This window comes from Condylostylus longicornis, unplaced genomic scaffold, assembly GCF_029603195.1.
Source record: "Condylostylus longicornis isolate FDR11 unplaced genomic scaffold, ASM2960319v2 ptg000027l, whole genome shotgun sequence".
In the NCBI taxonomy this organism is placed as follows: Eukaryota; Metazoa; Arthropoda; class Insecta; order Diptera; family Dolichopodidae; genus Condylostylus; species Condylostylus longicornis.
In genome coordinates, this window is record NW_026577996.1 from 4,583,450 (window position 1) to 4,607,919 (window position 24,470).

The window sequence follows — 24,470 nt, forward strand, 5'->3', positions numbered from 1 at the left end:
TTTTTTGTTTTTTTAACAGGATATCTTTGATGTCATAAAAAAGTAAGTTATGCTATAATTCTACTTAAATATTGTGTCGTATATAACTAAAACTGTGAAGCTGTTGCAATTAATTCACAATATTCATGATAATCTCTTGAATTTCATGAAAGACTATAAATACCATAATAAAAATTTATTGAAAATGGTTGACAAATTTTATATAAGAGTGGAAAAAAAAAATTCACTTCCTAAATTTTTAAAAGGATTGGAATTGGCATGATTGGAGGACAAAAGGATCATTAATCATCTCAACTTTATTTTTTTTTTGGTTTTTGTGCAAATATTTTGGGTAGCGTAAGCGACTTGTTTTTTTTTTTTTGTCATCAAAGCTTTTTTTTATTGCTAAAAATGGTTTTTGTTTTCCCGTTTTTTTTTTTGTCACCAATTTTCCATGTTCATATTTCAAAATCAATTGAAATCAATTTAGAAAATTTATAATAACGGTAATAATATTTTGGTTATTTTTTTTAGAGGTATAAAAAAAATCACATTGGCAATCAATTTTCTAGCTCCTTTTTTGGTACCCTAAAAAAAAAAAAGGGAAAAAAATTATAGAAAATAAAAATAAAAAATTTTTTTTTTTAATTTCCACCTAGTAAATTGACAATTTTTCAAAAGAATTATAAAAAAAATAGAAAAATTTAAAAAATGAACAAAAACTCACGAATTATTGCACAATTTTGTTCCTTTTAATTTTTCATTTTTTTTTCTTCTTTGATTCTGTACTGAACTCGGTTTTAAATGAAGTTGAGTTGAATGCAAGACACTTGGAATTGTTTTTAGTAGTTTTTATTGTTTTATTCAGAGGGGTTTGCTTTTTATTTATTTTACAGTATGTCACATAACACAAATCTGAACTGCACTTTTAAATAATTTTTTCCATAGTTGCAAAATAAAAGCGGAAAAAATTTTTTGATGTAAAAATATTATATGAAAAATATTTTAAAAATTTCAAATTAAATAATAGATTTTTCATTCATAACGCATTAGGGGGCTTTCAGTTTGAAAATTTAAGAAAATTACGAAAGTTCTATAAGAATTGCTTATTGCTTTTAATTATATAAGCTTAAGGGGTCCTTTAAAATCAAAATTGAATTTAAAACTAATTTTGATTAAAAATTTTTAAGTAATCTTAAAAAAATTTATTAACTCTTAAGTATTTGGACATATTTACACTAAGATAAGTAAAAGTGTAAACTTATCTGTCTACGAATTTTGTTTGATTTGAGAAGATTTTGTTAAACTTTGACAAATTTCATTCCTCGATTTTATCTAATAAAAAAAATATAGCGACATCTGATTTTCATAAAACGAAATCCCTTAACTATGCAATTTTGATGTTTTTACAATTCTGAAATCTGAACTTTAATTTGGTTCAGAGTTTAAGAAAAAGAGAAAATAAACACGAATATAAGAAAATTAAAACCAAAAAAGCTTAGAAAACTAAGAAAACTGCCATTATATAAAAAAAAAAGAGAATTTTTAATTCAGCTTGTCATACTTCAAGGGTAATGACAATTTAATACATTAATATCAAAATTTTATTGTTGTCCCTTTCACTATAAAAACTATTTACCCATATACTGTTAGAACTTTCGTAAAATTTAATTTAATTTTTATTTGATGTAAGATTTATTTAAAATTTTTTTAAAGTTTGACATTTTTTTGACACTTAGTCTTATATTGTGTACACTAATTTTTTTTTCGAAAATAAAATTGCAAAATTTGTATAAATTCTCAATAATATGAAGTTATTTGCAATATGGGAAGAGAAAAAAAATACCGAAAAAATTAAAAAGAACCGTTAGTTTGCTTTAACATTTTTGTTTCTGTTTCTTTCTTTTTGCTCTCGCTCCTGTCGCAAGCGTTGCATTTTTTCTGATCATTTTTATAAATTGTTTTTTTGCTTCTTAATATCAATATTGTCATTTTTTATATGTTTTACTTTGAAAAATTGATTCATTGCATGTAATTGTACCATAAAAATATACCCAAAATTGATATTATATAATAGACTAGGATTTCGAAATGAAGTGTGCCAAAAAAGGGAGGGAATGATATTGTTCTTTCCTTTTCTTTTTATTTTATTTAAAATTGTTTTTTGAAAAAATGTGACTAGAACTTTAGATATCCAGGAATTTAAATTTAAAATTTTACAAAAGCTATAGTTCTGTCAAAATTATTGACTAACGTTTTAAAAAATTCGCTGTTTATTATAAAGATTTTTTTAAGTAATGCGTTTGAATTTATAACCTCCGACAATTTAAAGCTATAACGAAAATATTTATCTATTTATCATCAATTGAAAGGTTTAAAAATTTAGCAAAATTTATGACAATTTGTCAGTTTTAATTTCATTGTATGACGTTATCTCCTTTATATAAAAATAAGTGTGGTCGAGTTGAAAAATAATTTTGGGTACAGTATGAATTCATCATATATTTGACATTTAAGTACATCACTATTAAATTTCTGTTTATTTATGAATTCACAAAATATGCGAGTAGAATTATGAATTTTGTAAAAAAACTTTTGTTAATTATTTTAAAATTATTAAAATTTTAGCGAAAATAAACTTTAATACAATTAATTATTATTTTAGATCTTAATTCCAGTTCAATAATACTAAAATTTTATTTTATTTAAACTTGCAATGCCATAAAAATAAACTTTTTTTTCATATAAGCAACAAACAAAAATTCATAAATTCTAGGTGGTTAGTGTTGCTCGCATTTTACAGAACTGAATGTTCTTATATTCTTTAAAGATAACAAGATGATTGAGATTCTCTAATTGTTTTCCGTTTTGTTTTTTAAAATTCTTGTCTTTTGAAATGTAGGTAATTGGCAAAAAAAAAAACGAAGCACATCTTATTTTTTCTAATAGATTTCTTAAGGCGATTTGATCTTTTTAACATTTTAGAGCATAAGTTTATAAGATTTTGGATGTCATTTGTCTTATTTTTGAGTATAAAAATTTAACCTAGCCCAAATTTGGTTATAAAATAAATATAAAAAAAAAATCATAAAAAAAATATTTATTATATTTAAAAAAAAAAGAAAAGAACAGAATTTAAAAAATAATTAAATTGATTGAGCACCTTGTTTCTTTGTTTTAGATTTCTTTTTTACACCAAATATCAATTGAAATGAATTCAGGGTGCGGACACGTTTTAATAAATACGAGTCAAAAGAAAAAAAAATACATATATAAATATATACAAACAATATTTAAAAATGGTCAGATACTTCATTTTGTTTAAATTGTCTTGCTTATTAAAAAAAAAATATCATTTGAAATAATAAAAATGCACACACATACTTAATTCATAAAGAATAACAACATTTAGCTTATCTCTTACTTAGAATCAAAATTTTTAAATTATATTATTATTGTTTATAATTTTGACAATATAAGGTCTATATTTGGAATTAAGAATTTATAATAATCGTTTATAATAAACCTAGTTTCAGTCTTAATACGTTCAGTTGCAAAAACGTTTGCAAAGTACAAATTTGCTCGTAATCGCAAAACCACGCAATATAAAATTGTTGCATATAATGCAATTTACCGTTGTAGCAAATAAAATATAAAATGATATTAGAGAATTTTAGAGAATAGTGCATTAGTACAGTCATATTTCAAAATAAAAAATTCTAGTGATATTAATTTCAGCAATAACTCAAAATCATAATCGAACTGAGCTTAATTATTTACGATATAAGAATAAATCGATGGGCTGATAAAAATGAACAATAAAAAACATAGAGGGTTGCGAAATCTATTCTAAAGCTTGCGAAAATTCCACTTATTAATTGCTTCCCATTTTCATTTTGCACCGAGATGGCCTGAGAGTCATCAGTTTATTAAAATTTTTAAATTTTTTTTAAAAAAGGCAATTTTTGTAAAGCGGTGTCAATTAAATGTCAAATAAATTTTGCAATATTGTACATTCACAATTAATTGAAAGAGCACATTAGCAAAAGAGAAAAAAAAAGCTCAAAATTGTCAAAGTTCAAATAATTTATTTCTTAATCAAATAAAAATGAAATGAAAATTATTTTTTAATAATTTTATTAAATTCAAATATAATTTATTTTTTTTGTATACTAAATGTCAAACATTATTGTACTAACCAATATTTGACATTAATTTTTTTTTTATAATTTTAACCAGTTATTAAAAACCCTTGCCCACACCCACTCATAGGAACTTTTCAATAAATTTTTGTAAAGAAAGAAAAACACCATACTTAATACAAAGTAAACAAAATATCGAGTAAGTGTAGAATTTATTTTTTGCACTTATCAAAGTAAAATCAACAAAATTCTAATTGAAAAGTGGAAAAAAAATATCTAAAACATGTAATCGAATTTATCAACTCTACATAAAACTAGAAATTAGAAAAACAAAAACAGAAATGAATGAATAAAATATTAAAAACCTGTTTTAGAATTCATTTAATAACCCCGGTATATCATTTTGAACACATATAGCAAGAGCGATATTATAGCTATAATAATAGAGAGCAACATATAACAGCGCAGTACCGCAGAGCAATGTTATTAACAACATCATGGCGGCGGCGGCGGTTACCTACATAAAAATTTCCACTATCAACAACATTTCAATTACAATTTTTGTTATTTTCTTTTAATAAAAAAAAAAAACATTTCTTTGCTTTATTTCATACAAATAAATTTTTACATTTAAAACTTAATAATGAAAACCAAAAAAACAAGTAATAAAAAAAAAATAAATTCTATTAACCATAAACAATTAACTTTGCACCATTAAAGTAATAATGATTAAAAATGGAGAAACAGTTATAAAAACAAAATAATAAAAACAATAATAAAATAAAAATTGACATGAAAATAAACACAGTAATAAACAGTTAATTATTTGACCTTGCATTAAAACATCAAATGTGCAGGTAAACTTAATCGACCGCATAATTTAAAAAAAAAAAAAAAATTTTAAAGTTGAATGTTAAAATTTTTTAAAAATACAACCGTTAACAGGAATACCCGTAGATAAAAGGAAAGGGACAGAAAGAGAGTGTATGGAAAGAGAAGCGGTGGTAAAAACAAAAAAAAAAATTACAGTTATTATTTGTAAAAAAAATCACCATCAATCAGCTGTTCTCTTATTTCGTTTACGGTTTTGGCTTTCAAATTATTTTTATTTTTAATTTAAAAAACACAAAATACATGACTACTAAAAAAAATGACATAAATTGTCACAGTGATTTTCGCTTAATACATCAAAAATTTTAAAGTACAGTCGATTAAACCCTTAGTTTGAAAAAATAGCCCATGTTCAATTTAGATCTTTATTAGGACTGCATAACTATTACACAAACAACGCCTCGACCGCCAATTAAAATAATTTTCTTTCTGTAAATTAGCACACTTTCAGTAGGAATCTTGATGATTTTGAAAAAATAGTGGCATAAAAATTGAATTAGACTTCTAATTAATTTAGTAACAGGACAAAAGTATTTTTTTGTATAACAAAATTAAAACTGTTATATACTCGCTATCAAAAAAAGTTTAATGAAGCTTGTAGTTTCCGAAGAGATGACGAAAAATTGACATTTTCTAAATTTTGAATGCTTGAGATAATAAAGTAAAATATTTGACAACTACAAATCTACAGTTCAATTGAGTTCGAGTTGCCACACAGTTGATAATTTTGAAGTACAATGTTAATATTTAATAAATTACAGTAGTACATACCGGGCTCTTCTTTAAAAATATTGTAATTTTGATCTTCCATTAAACAAAAATCCAAATGATATTATTATATTTAAAACGAATTAATCGAATTTTAAGAGGTTTTTTTTAGACCAAATTTTTTTATTTGATAACGATACTCGTATGGGAATTGTTTTTTGTTTTTTTGTTATATAAAAATTAACATTCATAATACAAGTATATGTATTATGTTTTATAGATATAAAAAGGTTTTTGCAAAAAAAAAGGTGAGAAATTGATTGATTTCTTTGTATAACGAAAAAATTAAGCTAAATTTATTTGTTTCTTTATAATAAAGTCTGTAATTCAAATTAAGTGTGTGCAATGCATACCTATATAATAAGATTGATCTATAAAGATATTAACAGATATCTTAACGTTGTAATATTCAAAATTCGTTTATGTTGCCGCATTAATATGTTATTTTGCCGAAAATTAAACACAATCAAACAAGTGTATATCAAAACATGGTTTGAGCTGAAATTCGATAGTGCGGTAAATAAGATCATGTTGTATATTGTCTTTTTGGTTATAAGGATAAATTAACACGAAAGCAAAAACTTCTAATATTAAGTAGCCTAGTACACAAAATTGACAAATTCGAAAACTCGCGAAGATCTTCTATCAACAATACGATCTTCATCTCGCGTACTCCATCTTATTGTGCTTTAAATTTCTATCTGTGAATGAGTAATTAAAATAGAATTAGTAATAAAATTAAGTGAGTTATTTTTCTTAAATTTTAATATTTAAAATTTTACTTTTATTAAAATTTATTTATTAAAATTATTTGTACGTTCTCACTGGACTGGATTGTGTTCCTGTTATATAATTTTCAATATGAAAATAACTTTACTCATAAGAAAGTATGAACGATGAATCTGACAGATAAACCCGAAGAGAATGATGCGATACGAAATTTCACTTAATGTTTTTAAAATCAAAAATTCATTGCACTGAAATTTATTATGGAATTCAAGTGAATGTACTCAAAAATATTGACATAGCCTTACGAATTGTCAGTACAACTTTAAAAACAAAAATAATATTTTTTTTTGTTTTGCATTCGCATTTAAAAAAAAAGTTAAAAGACAAAAAATAAAATTAAATAAAAAAATGTAGGATAACCAACATTTCAAGAAAAATGTGATGGCGTGAAAAATTCATAATTTTTTTTTATTTTTTTATTTTTGAATGCTGCTGCTGTTAAAAAAATTTATTACATCATTATTGCAACATTCTTTTCACTTACTAATAATGCTAGAGCAAAAGCTTATATGTTGCGCTTGTTTTTTTTTGTAATTTTTAATATGACGTCTTATACATTATATATGTGTAAGTATGTCCATGTAAGTAATTAAATGAAATACTAAATGGGATTTGAACTATCTTTGTAAATAATTTTTTTTTAATTTTAACAAAAAAAAACATATTGAGCACATACTAAGTCTTATATGTTTGTATATTTGTATGTAAAATCCTATTTAGCATCGGCGCGCCGCATTAAATTTTTAACATGCTTTGTGTGGTGTTTTTTTGTTATCGCTCATATTTGATTGATTTTTCAGCATATTGTGCAATGATGAGTTAAAAACCGCAATTTAGAGCATACAAAAAATATTAGCAAAAAAAGAAAATTAAAGGTAAACAATTTTTGGAAACACAAAACAAGTTAAAGAAAAAAAAAAACAAAAACCTATTAAGAAAGCAAATCGATTAAAAATTATGGGTTTTTTTTTTATTTTTTACATTTTGTTTTTTTTTTGCTCATTATTGAACTGCACTGTATTTCTCCCACAAAATTCATAGATGATAGCAAAATAAATAACTAAATTGGTTTAGAAACAAAGAAAACCTGATTTAAAGATAAAGAAAGAAAAAAAAAAGTACAAACATGAAACAAAAAAGTTACCATAGTTAAAATTGGATGATTGATTGGACAGGTTATTTAAAGGTATGATGAAGTTTTTTTTTTTTGTAATTTTTGAGCTGTATTCCTATTCAGTTACAAAATTTACTATCACAGACTTTCAGATTTTGTGTAAGTACGCTCATGTTGCACTTAATTAAATTTTTTAAAATAACTTTTAGATATGCACAAACATGCACTTATAATACGTAAATATGTTGTTGGATATTAAACTTGTGCGGGTTTTTGCTAAAAAAAAATGATAAAAAATTAAATTAATTAAAGTTCACTTGTATTTAGAATTTATCTCAGGTAATGTTCCTGTAACACTAAACAAAATGAGATGTCAGAAACCTGTTGTGTGAAAACGTGTGACGTTCTTCCAAAAACAAAAGCGTAAATAATTAGCTATTATTGTAATAATAAGGGGTATTGATAAAAGATGAGAGCTGATGATTAACATAATTGATTTCGAAAAGTAAAAATTCAGAAAAAACAAGTATAAATTTTAAGTTGATAAATTTTATGGTGTTATTTAAATATTAATATTACGGGTAAAATACCATTTGAACATCATGGTCCTAAATTTAAAAATTTTTATTCACCAAATAATAATCATAATCAAATCGAATGAAAGAATTCACTTATTATGCATTAAATGTGTACAAATCAATAAATAAGTCATTAAAGTATTAAGAAAATCGAACCTACTTTTTTAAGTTCTTGTTTTTTTTATATAAATCTATTGTGAGATTCGTTTCAAATAATTTTATCTAATAATACATTGGTACATTGGTTTCAATTATTATTTTCTTTCCATCCATCATTATCAAGATTTAATATCTTCTTATAAAAAACCAAGGCCATAATATCCATTTCAATAAAGATGGTGGTTTTCAATGATTGCGTTCGGTACAAAAATTTTAGATAAAAAAAATCACTGATGTGAAAATAACGCGCTTTTTGGAAAAAAATTGCAATATGACAGAATTTTTAACATTTTCTTCTAAATTAGCATTTTATCTTATTTTTATTTGTAAAAAATATTAATTCTCGAATATTTAATTGGTATAGTTTTTTTATGGAAAATATATGTAAGTATATCCGTATTCAACGTTTGGTCGGATTATTTGATAAGAAGTTGCTGCATAATCTTTTCAATTTTGTTATTTTTCTTTAACCGGAAAACGATACATCTGTCATTTGCTTAATTAAAATATTAAAAGCAATTTGGTGTATCATCATGGAACTAGAATCTGTTATCATTTTGATTTTTTTTTAATATTTTGTTAATTTTGATTTTATTTTCATATTTTTAATTAAACAGATATTTATGTAGGTTAATAATTAATCTTAAAATAAAAATAGAAATATGTTAATCTGCCGGAAAGAATCTTAAAAAAATAAAAATATCCAGACGTAAGTTCAGGTTAACAAGTTCAAAATCTAGTTGTAACTAAAATAATTTTTGAAATGATTTAGAGGTACATTTAACTTACTTGACAAATTAATTATAATCTTACATTTTCATTTACGATATCAATTATCATGAAAATATTTAAAATATTAAAATGCAAATTTAATTAAATAAACCAATTAAAATGTTAATAATATTTACTTACCTTAATTTATTATTAGCACCAGATGATGTAATGTCAGTTCCACCAATTGGCATTCTTGGTTTAAGTGGTGGAGGTGATTTTACATTATTTCCAGATAAATGTGAACGTGATTGTGAATTACTATCATTTTGATAATTTAATTCAATTGGTTTAAGTGGAATATTTGGAGTTGGATGTGGTCTTTTTCGTAATGACATTCTTACATCAATATTCTTTTGTAAAGCACTTAAACCTCCACTGAAATCTAATAGTGTTGATTGTGATGATGATGATGGAAAAGCATAGTTTGGAATTGTTTGTTGATTTAAAGGTTGAGAATGTTCAAGTTTTCCATTAAGAATAACTTTATGAGTACTGCTAACAAGCATTTGTTGTTGTGATAAACTAGATGGAGGTCTACTACGAACAATCTCAGCATTAGCTGGAGCACCAGTAACTGTAGGAGATTGCTGTTTTTGAGGTACTGACGGTGGTGTTTCATTTGTTCCAGGCTCTAATGAAATCGGAGCTGGTTTATATGATTTTTTACCATTACAGGAACCAGCAAAACTATTTCGTCTACTTGGTGTTTTTGTTTCATCATTTGATGCTTGTCTAAGATGACGTAAAATTTCTGGAGGTGGTGGTGGTAACGGCTCATCTAAATTTAATAAACTGTTATCAGTTTCTATATTTGCAACAGGCGGAGGTGGTAAATCTGGACTTGGAATTCGTAGTTGAGGGTTCTTTGGTGGACGTTCTGGAACCCAATCATCAACTGAAATAATTGGTCCCATTATCATTGGACCTAAAAGATCTTTTGAGAAATTTTGTTTAGTTTTCAAATTTTTATCACGAATTGCTGCATGCTCAGAAGCTGAAGATGTACGTCTGACAGGCATTGAAGTTTTACCTCTAGGAGGAGGAGGTGGTGGTGGTACTCCACAATCATTAAATGATGATTTATCTAGTTTTGCAAGGTTTTTAACAGTCGTAATTGCTGGTATTTGATTTTCTTTTGAGCGTAAATAATTATCACGAAGGTCTCCATAATCTGAGGCAGATGATGATCTTCTAACTGGCATATAAGATCTTGAACGGGGTGGAGGCGGTGGAGGAACATTATTACCATTTGTTATTTCTGCACTCGATTGAAATTCATTATCAATTGATGTTACTAATTGTTGAGGAACTAAACGTTGGCAACTTTGAGCTTGTTGATGTTGACTAATTATCATATTTGTTGAATTAAGGCCTCTTTGAGTATTTTGTTGTTGTGATTGTGATGTTACACTACTTGAAATTGTAAAAGTGTTAGGTAGTGAATTTCTTACGTGGGTTGCAATCACTTCTTTTGGTGAATTTTGCGGTTGCAATGAATGAGGTCGTAATAAATTTGTTGCTGGTAAATAATTTTTAAATGATTCTTTTGATGAATTTAATTGCTGTCGCTCAAAGTAAGATTGCACAGCATTTTTTTGTAATGCTTTTAATTGTGGGTTTGGCACACGATGAATTTTATTCGGATCAATATATGTAAATTTTTGTTGTTGTTGTTGTTGGCTTATAGATATCAGTGATTGCGCTGTCGATGCTGTTAATGTTGTTGATAGATTTTGTGATGGCGATGATGAAGGAATTATTTGCGATGGTACTGGTGATGGTGATGATTGCTGATGAAGTGGTTGTTGTGTATTTGTTGTTACACAATTATTTGTAGGATTTACTTCAGTTGTGTTTGTTAGTCCATGATAATGATGATGATGCGCTGATGCAACAGTTATTGAAGAATTTGGTAGATAAGTTTGCTGTTGTTCATAACTATTAATACGATCTGCTACCGATTGCCAATAATTATTCGACTTTAATGACGAAAGATGTCTGTAAGTGATATAATAAATTTCAATATTAATGTTATCAAGTAAATGAACTTATTTGAATGAAATTTTTAATGATGGCTGAAATGATGCACATATAAGAAAATTTAAATTGGAAATGTGAAGATATACTTACTTAAGTTGGCTTGGATTCAAAGTTGCCTGCTGACCGTGATGATGGTGGTGATGGTGATGATGCTGTTGTTGCTGATTAAGTTGATTTTGTTGACCATTTCTTAAGGCATTTTGAACTTGTTCATTTTCCACATAAGTGCTTACTGGAAAAAGTCTATGATTATTTCGGTATGAAGTAGAAGATGATGATGATGAAGCCGATGACAAAGAAGAAATTGTAGAAGATGATGAAGATGTTGTTGTGGTAGTTGTTGTAACACTTATAATTAATGTTGATGATATAGGTGAAGGAGATGACGGCGGTATTAGAGATGATGACGATATTAAAGAATTATTAAGATCTTCAGAATGCTGTTTTCCTACAACGGATGATAAGGATGCTAAAACTTCTGCTGTTGACACACATGATACAGGAGAACCTAACGAATTATTACCATTTAAAATTGATGTAACTGAGGATGACACTGACGGAATATTTATTGATAATGAAACTGGTGATGTAGTTAAGGAATCTATTATTTTTCCTGAAGATACGGGTGAGTGTAGAGTTTGTGATATTGCTGTACTTGTAGTAATATTATTTAATGTTTGATTACTACTACAATTGCTACTAATGCTACTTCCACTACTATTGCTATCATTATTTTGATTGTTTCCATGTTGTGAAATTGTCATTTGATTATTTGAAATTAATGAAGATGATGTTGTTGCTGTTGCTGCAGTTGTAACAATACCTTTAAGCATTGATGTTGGTGATACTTGCGGTATACCACTTGTTTGCATCAATTTTATTTGATGTTGTTGTAATTGTTGTTGTTGTTGTTGTTGCTGTTGTTGTTGTTGTTTATGTTGCATAACCGTCATCGATTGACTTTGATTCAAATATGAATGTAGTTGATGATTACTAATATATTGATTATTATGTTGTGATTGTTGTGTTACGGATGGTAATCCACAATTATTGCTATTTATTAATAATTGCGATGAATTATTTATTTTTGCATTTGAATTTATTTTATTATTTAAATTTGTTGATGAACAAATAAATTTTGTATTTGATAATTGATTATAATCATTTGAACTTATATTATTATTACTAATACTATTCACAGCCGTTTGATCTAATTGAAGGTGTTGATGTTGTTGTAAATTTGATTGTTGTAATTGTTGATTTTCATCATGCATATATAGTACACTCTCACTGTGATGTCGTTTTGGTGTACGTACTCTTGAACTATGTACTATTAATTGAGATGTTGATACTGCAAAATAAATACATATACATATATAAATACAGTTTTTATAAGAAAAGTAATGTTTATATAAATTTCAAAAAAATAGTAGTGAAATAATAAATTTAAAATAATAATAAAGTGGAAAATTTAAATGCTTTTAGGCGTTCCAATAATATTTATTACTTCAACTGGGAATGTTATTCCTTGTTTTTTTTTTGTTATTGTTGTTTGTAACTGCATACTTTCTTTTTAATTTATGCCACAGTTAATTGAAATTGACATTTATTACATTTTTGTAGACACATACATACATACATTCACTGAATGTGAATTTGGACTATTAAAAAAGATTTTTCTTGGAAAGAAAAAAGGAACGAAAAATATGCACTACTAGACATTTCGATGCAATAAATGTCATTTTTGAAAATGAAAATGTTAAAAAAAATTCCATTTTTTTTAACATTTCATTCCAAGTGTTAATTTTCATTTGTTGGTTAATTTTTTTTCTTATTCTTTTGTTTTTGGAATGGTTTTTTTTTTTTGGAGGGTTCAACATCTGAATATGAAATTTATTTGAATTCAACCTACACGAATATAAAAACGCATAAGATCTTGTATATTATAAATTATGCTGAATTTGTTTGTACATACATACATACATGCTTTTGTTTTCTGATGCCTTTTTATTTTTTGCATATTTTTTTTTTTTTTGCGCTTTAATCAAGCTTTAAATGGCGCCTTTTTAGATTAATGTCACCATATATAATTGTGTACACGTTATTACGTATGTCAATTGAGAAACATACATATAAGGTTGTATGTACGTTTAGTATAGATAACTACATAAGTGTGTCGACATTGTGTAGAAAAATGTATAATTAAAAATGAGCATTTGTTAAAATCAATTCCAATTCAAAAGTTTATTTATGATAATTTATTTTTATTTATTTTTTATTAGTAAGAGCGAATAATTGGTTTGCATTTTTCTTTTTTCAGATTGTTTTCAATAATAACAATTTATTATTGAAAAAAAACGCAAAATGATAAAATATTCATGTGTCTATATTTGTATAACCGTACATATTTACATATTCGTAAGTGGATATGTGGGAGATGGCGTACGATATATTTTTCTACTTGTTTGCTAATTTTTTTTATATTTTGTCATTTTATAGTTGGTTATTTTTTTTGGCCGGCATTGATTTAAATATGGATACAAAATTATTTTAACATAGATTTCATATAATGTGGCGAATTGTATATGTATATATATATATTTACGTAATAATGTGTATTTTCATAATAGTCTAAATAAAATGAAATAAATTTAAATAGAGGCGAAATTCCTAAGATATTTAGGAATCAATTATTATTTTTTTTAAGTAAAATTGCTATTTTTACTTGATTACTCTTGTAGATTATAGATCACTACTGTAGCCTTGGATAATGGTCTATTCGTATAATTATTCAAATGTTTTAATATTAATTTTCTGTTCGTTTTATTCTTCAAATTTTGTAAAAGATTTGCAAGGTTTTGTTAAAAAAGCATGTACTTTGTTGAAACAAAAAAAATAGCTTAGAAATTTTTACTCTCTTTTTCTCTTATTCTGTCGAATTTCATCTATTTTTTAATAGAAATGAACATTCCCAATTACTACCGTAATTATTGGGAACAGTTTGCCAATCCTGTTTCGTATAAAAAATCTTCTTAGAAAGAAATAAAAATTAACCTGTAAATTTAAATATAAATGATTTGACACTGTTTTCGAAAAATTGAAATGTCAAACTCATCTTCCGCTTTAAATGTGTAACTACACCCCTTTCAAAGAGGCTTAGTATGGTTAATGATGTTATACATTTTTTAAACTGTTATATACCCTTAAAAGGAACGCAATTTTAAAAATTTCAAGAGTATGATATAAACTAATTGATTTTTTAGTTTTCACAAATTATTTGTCAAAGGGCTTATGTCAATAAATTTAAATCGCATACAAATGAACATATCGAATGATGTAAATAATTATTCTATATAAAATAATTAATTGACATTGATTTACCTCATAGTTTAACGTAATAAAATTTTGAACAAAAGTTAAGTCGAAAAGAATAATTTTTATTTTGAATAATAAATGAGAAAACACAATATTTTTAACATAATATTTATAAATTACTAAACACTTAATATACATATGGTAACCCTATTAATTTTAAGAATAAATTAAAATTGTTTGATTAATTATTTGAATACCTTATTTGAAATTTAAATTATATTAATTTTTACATTAATCAATTGTTGTATATTGAGATCGATTAGTATATAGTTTCTTAATTAGTAGTTTAAATATATTATTTATTATTTTCTTATTTTTTTTTTTTGAAATGTTGATTGGTTTTGTAATTGTAATACAGTCACAAATTATGTGACCACATGTTATATTCGAAACTTATTGGTTTCTGTAATGTTGCTTAAGAAAATAGCAATATTGTTATAAAATCTAATACCCATCATAAAAGGAAAGTTTATTTTTTATCTTAAATATTGGAAAATTATAGGTCCATTTCTATATAATATTATAGTATGGGCTTTAATAAGTGACAGATCTAAATAACATATTGCTAAACCAAACATAAATATTGTCAATTGAAAGCATATATGCGATTCAGATTCACTTAAATTTTTACGATAATGAAAAAAAAATTTAAGATTATCTAGTATGCAATTGGCATTTATATGCAATTTATAAATATAATCTAAAAGTTAGTGTTCAAAAGGGAAAGTATTGTCTTCTAATTGGACTATAAGTGTAAAAAGAGCGAAATAATGAGTCGGTAATTAGATATCTACTAGCGACTGTTACTATTTTTGTACGCATATCTAAGTAGATTTTCATAAAAATTACTAGGAACCAAAATTATATTTTTGGAGTTATATTGAGATTACAACTACTCCAATTTTTTTAAAATTCATTCACAATAATTCATAAAATTTGAAATAATTCATAATGCTACATATTTTTAAACGTTTGAAATAGGTTTATTAGAGTTTGTAACGTAGTCGCAGGAAAAATATGCAATCATTATTGCTTATTGCGCATGCTTACTTTGCATATATGTTAGATCCGGCGCTGCGTAGCCGGATATGTGATGATGTCATTAGATTTTCTTTTATTACAATGACAATATTAAGTGACTTACCGTTTTCATCTTTTACTACAGCACCGTTTAAGTCCTTCTGTACATTATGGGTTTTTTATTTAATTTTAAAAATGACTTTATTAACCAAAAAAAAAATAGGAATAGAAAATTTAAAAAATAAAAATTTTTTGTCATTCATTTCAATTGTTTTTAATTTTCAATTTATTTTTTGGGGCCATGGACAGATACACCGAAAAAGTAAAAAAAAAAAAAAAATCTCACTAAAACTAAACGAAATTTTAAATTTGTATTTTTGAAAACCCTAATATGGTTGTTAAAAGATAATCTAATAAATATTTTATTGTATAAAAGTTTTTTTTGAAAATTTATGATTGTAAATTGTAATTTTGTTTCTGTCTTTTCTTTTGTATTTTTCATTTGATTGAAGAATATTTATGTAACATTAACATAAGTACAACACTATAACATTAAATGCAAAATACAATCGCATATTACAGAAATTAAACGTCATATTATCATTTTGTTCACTATGCTATCAAACTAAAACATCTGAATTACATGTAAATTCGTTTAAGTAACAAAAACAAAAAAAAATTGGCTTTCATTACAATTTTTCTTACCTACACTCTTTTATTTTCAATTTACCATTTGCATAAATTTTATACAGTAGAACAGATCACGATTAATTTGATTGCTCTGTCAAATATCAGTTATGTATCAATAATAAGAAATAAACGAAAATAAAATTTGTTACTTACATAAATATTAACAATATCACTTTAGTGATTATTTTAACAATAATATAAGAATAAGAAAAGTTTGAAGGCACCTTCCAATATTGAAAATTTAATAATAAATTTTTATATTTTAATTTAACAAATATATTTTAGCAAATTATATTGTTGTCAGTGTTACCGTTTGAAATTCTAAAAAGATTATAAAATTTTTAATTTGACTTGTATTTAAGATTTAGGCAATATGAAACGGTACAATTATGCTTGATGAAAAGATTCTAGGATGATGTGTTACGTAAATTTAACGCAGATGAATAAGGAACATCAGGAATAACGAGCGCCAAAATTGGAACAAAAATCATTCGCTTGTCGTTAAATAGCTGTTTCATACCCTTTAACGCTATGAAAACTGTAGAATATAGTAGAGACATGAGCAGAATGTGGTAGAGATATGAGTAGAATGTAGTGAAGATATTGAATCCAGATGTCAAAATTACGTGTCAACTCGAAAAATTTATTTGTTAATTATTTTCTCTTTAATATTTTTTAAAATTTATTATTCAAACTGAAACGTCAACACATTTTCTCTTCCTTTGAACATTAATTTTTTTATACACTTATATGAAAGTGTTATGTTTGAGGTTTTTTATTGTTACTATTTTTTTTTTGTATAAAAATTTGTAAATTTTATACTACTAACATGAATAACATTAAATATTATATGTATGTATGTATATTTATACAAATTTGAAATTATATTATTTTGTTAACGAGTTTTTCGTCAATTGAGGTGAGGTGGTAATTTAAGGTTTTTTCAATCGCAATTCAATCGTTTTTAAGTAGTTTATTATATGGACGATATTTTTATAATGTTTCTATTTAAATTGTGGTTAATTGCGGTTGATTTATTTTTATTGGAAATTTTTATAGATAGTGTTATTTATTTAAGGTTTAACTGTACAATAATGAAAAATATGATTATTGTTGTTGTTTTTTTTTTAACAAATAAAATATCTAAATTATTGTATGATTACAATATGGAATAAATTAATAATAAGAGTTTATTTCTTTGAATAAATTATGTTATATTAGCGATTGGTTTTTATTATTTTTGGAATTATTTTTTTTTTTGTGTTAAGCTAAAAATATTATTATTCTTTTAATATATTAAAGTAGGTATACTTTAGAATTATTGATCACTTTGGCACACAACGTAAACAAACAATATTAATGTAATGTATAAATCTGAGTATAGGCGGCTCTGCTTGCACAATATTTATTTACAAATTTAGGTACAGATGGCTTTGATTTTAAAAAAATTAATAGTTGCAAATAATTATCGAAACAAAAATTTCGATGCATGCGGGAACGTTGTTCACATTAGCGAAAATTCTAACTTATAAAGGGTAAAAAAATAACAGAGTTGACGTGTTATATGTGTAAATTTACATGGAGTTTTATATAGAAAATTTTTGAATTAAAAATTTCTTTCATAATTACACTCATAGTAAAAGTTACAATTTTAAATTTTTTAATCATGATGTTTGGCAATTTCAGTTTGTAACATTTTTTACAAAGTATTCTTTTGCAATTAAGTAATAAATATTTTTAAATAATTTTATTACAAAAAAAAAAAAATAATAAATCATAATTTAAAATTTTTATTTTCTACTTTCAAATATTTCATTTTTAAAACAATAGACAAAAGTTTTAAATATGGGGAAAAAAAATTGTAACAATTCGTTAAATTGCAAATTAAAGAATGAAAAAAGAAAAATAAAATAAAGAAAATATTGATTTTGCATTCAAATTGTCAGTGACAAGCAATTTTTTTTTGTCTTTAAATAAATTCTTGACTTGAGTTATTTTAACAATGGCTTGTAGCAGCAATTTAAGGAAATCAAAAATTTTACGAAATTTGAAACTTTTAAGTTTTTTTTTTATTTATGTTTTTAAATTTCAATCAATAAAATTTCTGTTTGTATTTTACAGTAAAACACTTTTAATATTAATTAAAATTTTAAAAAATTTTAGAAACAATGTCAAAAATGTTAAAATTGCTTACAATAAAGGTGTTGAAAGCAAAGACGTCTACTACTTCTAGAACAATGCGGAATTGCAAGTGATGTGCCAATGAAATAGCAGGACCACTGTTCGGAATTGACCTGATTTATGTTCTGAGTTATAGCAGAAACTGCAGGGCAAATTATCTCAAAAGGACTTCGGGATGCTTCTAAATATATGTAAGCTATTTTAAACAATGAAAAAATATAATAAACTAGTAGCAGATGAAAAAATGAAATAACATAAAATGTGATCAGATAACTGCGGTCTAAATTACTGTGCGCTGAACGGTGGATCACGATATCGGAGCTGTGATAGGGACTATAACGAGACATCGTCTGATTAGTCCACATGCCACATGAGTATGGGACGAGCCGCTAACAATCTCAGCGGAAAAGAAGACGGTAAGAAAATAGTGGCTCATTTGTTTTGCTCATGTCTAACTTCGGGAAGGAAATATTTGCCTAAGGTGTAGCTGCGTACCTAATCCAAATTTTTTAGAGTAGACTGTAAAAATTCAGAATTGTTATTATACATCTGTATTGAAAATGTTCAATTTACATTATACTTAATATAAACTATAAAAAAATGGGCCAAATAAATATTCAAAAAATTAAGAAAAAAAAAATTAAAATCAAGAAACTAAGATACAAGGGTCATCTATTTTTGGCGCCAATCATTGCAAATTACTTATTATGCACATTTTTAATAAAGGTATACATTCATCATTGTATACCTTTATTCTTTATGTCTTACACTAGAATTGTACATACTTTGTCCATATATTAATAATCAAATTATGCAGTCAGCCAGAAGTTAAAAAATTAGGTCAACAACAAAATGTATATTTCTTCATGACTTCAATTTAATGAACTATAAACCAAAAAAGCAGTAAGAAAAAAACAACAGAAATCAGCAAAAAAAAAAATGTGAAGGAAAAGCGAATTGCTCATACTTTTTTCTATACACACACTCATACATAACAAACATAAATAAGTACATACAAGCTGTGGGTTCATATTTCTTTTGTTTAATTTTCTCTTCCATTCTATCATTCACTTAATTATATTATTTTATTTCTTTCTCTTATTTATTGTGTATTTTCGGATATTTGTTTTTTTTTTTATTGGAAAAGCTCACGATCTTGCAATTTTTTTTTTATTTTGCTTATTTTCCTTTAAACTTAACAATTTGTGAATACAAAAAAAATAAAAAAAACATCAAATGTTCAAAGTAATTGCCAATTGGAAGGAAAAACAAAAAATCAAGAAAAATGTTTAAATCATGAATTTTATTGAAACATTGGTTGAATTTATTATTTGACCTAGAATAAATATTTTGGATAAATGATGATATATTAGATGTTCAAATGAAAAATGGACGTTATTTTTACCTTATACGTGAATTTGTTAAAGATTATATTTTGAAGAATTTTAGAAGTCCTACCAGGGTCATAAGATCTTTTTGGATTATACTTAAAAATTGAATATGCAATTTGTGTAAATCTTTGTTATATAGAATATTTTGTATAATCTTGCCATGAAAATACAAAAACGGAAAAAGGAAAAAAGTAATAAAATATATTTTGAATAACTTTGCTGATTAGCATTATTGTTCATATAGACTTCCTGGTTAAGCATGTACATAATTTGCATCAACTATAAAAAAAAAATTTTTCTAATATGAAAATTTAAAATCGAAAATAAATTTTAAAGTAGAATTTTTTTTTTTAGGTTCGTTCATTTGATGGTTATTTTACTCCAAAGAAAATTAATTATAATCTTAATCTGTTTAAATTAGATTCTTGAACGTATTTTGGGAGAATAAACCGTCTATATAATTCGACGTTAGCGTAAAAACAAAATTAAAGCGGATAACAAAGACGGCAAACTCAGCTGTTTGGCAAAACGGCAAACTCAGCTGTTTTGCAAAACGGCAAAAACAGCTGTTCATTATTTTGCATATGATGCCACACACACATGGAAACCAATGATGTCAAAAAAAATCACCAACGATAGAATAGGATTTAATTTCGCTTCATTCTAGGCGGTACCATTTTTATATATTATGTGCACTCAATATGAATTTTGACATTTCGCCTTGGAAAATCGTTCTTGTTCTGCTTTCGCCTTTATAAGTCTCAGTTTTTTTATGAAAACTATATTTTGCGGAAATATTTTAGCAACAGGTTTTGGGAAGCTCTCAATAATTTTTCTGTCAAACTAAAAGAGATAGAATGATTCCGAATTGTATTTTTGGATGGCAACCTTGAAATAACCTTGAATTTGAAAAGTTTAAAAAATAAAAAAACTTGTGATTGAACATTGCCAGATCTTCTTTGAGAAATTAAAATTGAAATCTTGTTATTTACGGTAAAATATTTCATGAAAATCACCATTTTCTTTGATAAAGTTAAAGGATCAAAGTAAATTATACTTCTATTATTAACATTTTTTGTAAATTTTATTATTTAATTAAATAAAATTTTTAAATTAAAGAAAAAAATTTACAATTTAAATAATTAAATTAAACATAATGAAATTTTTTTTAATTTAATAACCACGATTTCTTTTAGCTACTTTATACTTAAAAGTGCATATAATAGACTATTACAGTACATACATACTTACATGCATATTTTTTCTATATTCGATAAAAGTTTTATCAAAATAGTTGTTGTGTTCAAAAAATTTTTGTTTGTTTTTTAATAAGATTGGTAAATATTTCATGTGCAACTAATTGGGATCATTATTATTTATTTTATTTATTCCTTAAGGGGGTCCCTTATGTAAATAATGTTAAAGGCTTTAAAATTTGAATGAATTTTCAAAATAAACTATGCATAAGTGAAAACAGTGGCGTATTTATTCTAGGATCAAAGGTTCGGGTATACGTCTACCGATTATGACAAATGCAGCACATTGTAAATTATGAAATCTTCGATGTCGTTTATCTGATCAGTCAATTTTTTGTAAACTATGAGCGACATTGTCTTGCCCGTGATTTGCTAATCAAATATGTCATTTGAATGCCACAGCCAAAGCCGATATTCAGTATAGAAGTCTTGTAAAAGGATATTAATCCTGGTCTTGTACTTCACCATATTTCGGAATATGAAGGTGACTATGTCTATTGTTAGAACTCGGCGTGGTTAAGTTTTTGGAGCAGTTCCAGATAACTTTTAAATTAAAAGAAATTAAAAAAATGTTACCGAATTCAATAATTTTACTTTTATCTTTTTATCGTACAAAACTCTTCATCATAATTCCGGAACATCGTATATTTAGATTGACGCTTCATTTATATTATGAAAAATTGAAACATTTCGCGTCAAATTTTAGAGTAAACTAATGTTTTACTGATTGGGTGGTTATGATTGAAAGTGATTATACTTTTTTTTTATTTTATTCTTTTGTAATTTCCGTTATTATTGAAATTTAATAATATTTGGTAAATTCATTTTCGTTGTCTTTCACTTATTCCAAATGCAAAATTTTTATAGTTTGTAATAATAAAATCGTGATTGACTATATTCTTTATGTATATAATGAAGTTGAATGGTGGAATTGAAAGAGAAAACCTATGAGAAATCTATTTTTTTTTTAATGAAATGGAATGTATACAAAAATACATTTTAACTCCTACGCTTCGTCTAAGAGTCCTTATGAAGAATTTATAATGATTTTAAAAAATTGTATTTGCAATACACAATTTTAATGTAATTTTTTTTTCTCACCATACCATATGAATATTGAAATATTTTTGAACTTTTTAAATCAGCAATATTCGTTTTATTTGTTTTTTAACATTATAAATTTATATCGTAAAATTGGCATATCAGATTATGAACAGCACATATAGGTACGTATGAAAAACATGCATACATGTTTGTGTAAACAAGCAAAATACAATAGAAATTATTGTGTATGTGTGTATGTAAAAATAGAAAATTTCAGGTTTAATTGATTATTATTGTTTATCGGAAGTTATTTTTTTTTCTCTATTTTGGTATTTAACGGAATAAAATATATAATAAACCAAAAACAAAATTTCCAAATTGGTCTAAAACATCATAATGTTGCCATTTATACACTTAATTTAAAAATGACAATAACAGTAAAATTTGTTGTCAGAACAATATGCATTTAAGATGACATTTAACATAATGAAATATCTAATAATATTAATAATAATAATTTATTTGAATTTTGTTTGATATTAAATTTTTGAAACAAAATGTGATATTAAATATAAAGTATAACGAAAATTATAAAAAATAAAAAAAGATAAACTAAAATTGGCAGAAGTTCGTCAGGAATTATGAACGCAAATGCTACAACAATATTGCTTCTGAAGCCCAAGCCACAGCCAAAAAAAATAAAATGAGCACTCTGTACAATAAAATAAAAGCACACGCCGAGATCAACATAAAAAATAACCGGCTAATCAAAGACAAAAATAGTAACCTATTGACCTACATTCCAGAACAACCACAATAATGGAAGAACACTTTGAAGAAGTTGGGTCTCCCGCAGAATTAAGCTCACAGCAAACACATACGCTCGAGCTCCGCAAATTCAACATCTCGGAATAAACACAGACCCTACAATACAGCGAGAACATAGTCAACAAGGTTGTGACACCTATAATCCAATAAAAAATTGAAATGAAAATAGAAGTAACTATGACAGAAGAACAAGCCGCATTCAGTAAATAAAGAAGATGCGTAGACCACTCAAAAACCCTAAAACTAATTGTGAAGCAGTCGATTAAATGGAAATCCCAATTGTACATAGTATTCATCCACTTTGAAAGAACGTTCGACACAGTAAAGCTGAATGAGTCAATAGCATCGAGTTTGGTGTAAAACAGTGATGCCTCTTTCCGCTGCTGTTCAACATAGCACTAGATGAAACGTTACGAAAGTCAACAACCATTCCAAGGGGCATAAAATTGACAATGGCCAAATAGACAAATAGAGGTGTCATTAGCCAAAAGATACATCCTATCAATTGTTTTAGAATAATGTAAAATTTTTGAATCTCGATTTTAATGCGCGTTCTTTTTGTTTTCTTCATGGTTTGAAATAAAGTCGAAGAAATGCTGCCACTTGAAAGGGTATATGATATAAAACTTTTATATAACATGAACTTGTAGAATTGAAGGTCCGACGATTATTATTTTTAGTCAGTTTTTTAGATATCATGGAGAAATATGTTTCCACCGAAAATTCGATACTATGTAAAATTTGGTGCCATTACATAATTTCTCTTATTGTATACAATGCGGTCGGCCAATATTGACATTAAAATTGAAGTATCCGTGTTATCCGCGTATGAAAATATTTAATCATTATTAAACGAGTGTTATATTTCATAATTTTTTTTTCTGTAATTTTTATAAAATCAATCCAAATACAATTTATGCTTGCAACATATAAGTGTACAAAAATTCCATTTTATAGTTATGTAAATTGTATTCAGTAAATCTAAGTATTTATAACTATAAATATATAATATACGTACATATGTAAGCATACATGCACGCACAAAAGCAAAAAGTTGTTTTTTCATACTTCTAAAACAAAGCAACGCAATTCATATGCACATATGAATTTTAATATTTTTTTGCTATATAAGTAAAATATGGGTAAGTATGTATAGATTCCCGCTGTTGTTCGAATATTAAAATAGTTTCCAATTTAAAAAAGAAGAAAAAAACATTATTTTTAATAAAAGTTGTTATGTTACAGGTCTCAGCAGCCCATATAACCAATAAATTTAAGTGTATCGCTACTAATTTGAATCGCACATTCATTATGTCACAATTTTTATATAGAAGTCAAGCTAGCAAATCTATACTCGTATGTATAAAATAAAAAATTTGAAACAAAGCAATCAGAAAAATTTCAAACAGAACAAAATTAAAAGGAAAAAAAATCATTGATAAATAAACTGA

The 24,470-nt window shown here is 25.5% G+C and overlaps 1 protein-coding gene across 1 annotated transcript in view; it reads right to left on the bottom strand.

Moving 5' to 3' along the window:
- LOC129607500 (protein Shroom-like) overlaps nt 1–24,470 on the bottom strand; it is a 35,262-nt gene that overhangs the window by 6,178 nt on the left and 4,614 nt on the right. The window contains exons 3-4 of the mRNA XM_055518529.1: nt 11,325–12,585; nt 9,333–11,192 (exon numbers count right to left, since the gene is read on the bottom strand). Coding sequence (XP_055374504.1) covers nt 9,333–11,192; nt 11,325–12,585 — 3,121 coding nt within the window. The remainder of the gene's footprint in view (nt 1–9,332; nt 11,193–11,324; nt 12,586–24,470) is intronic.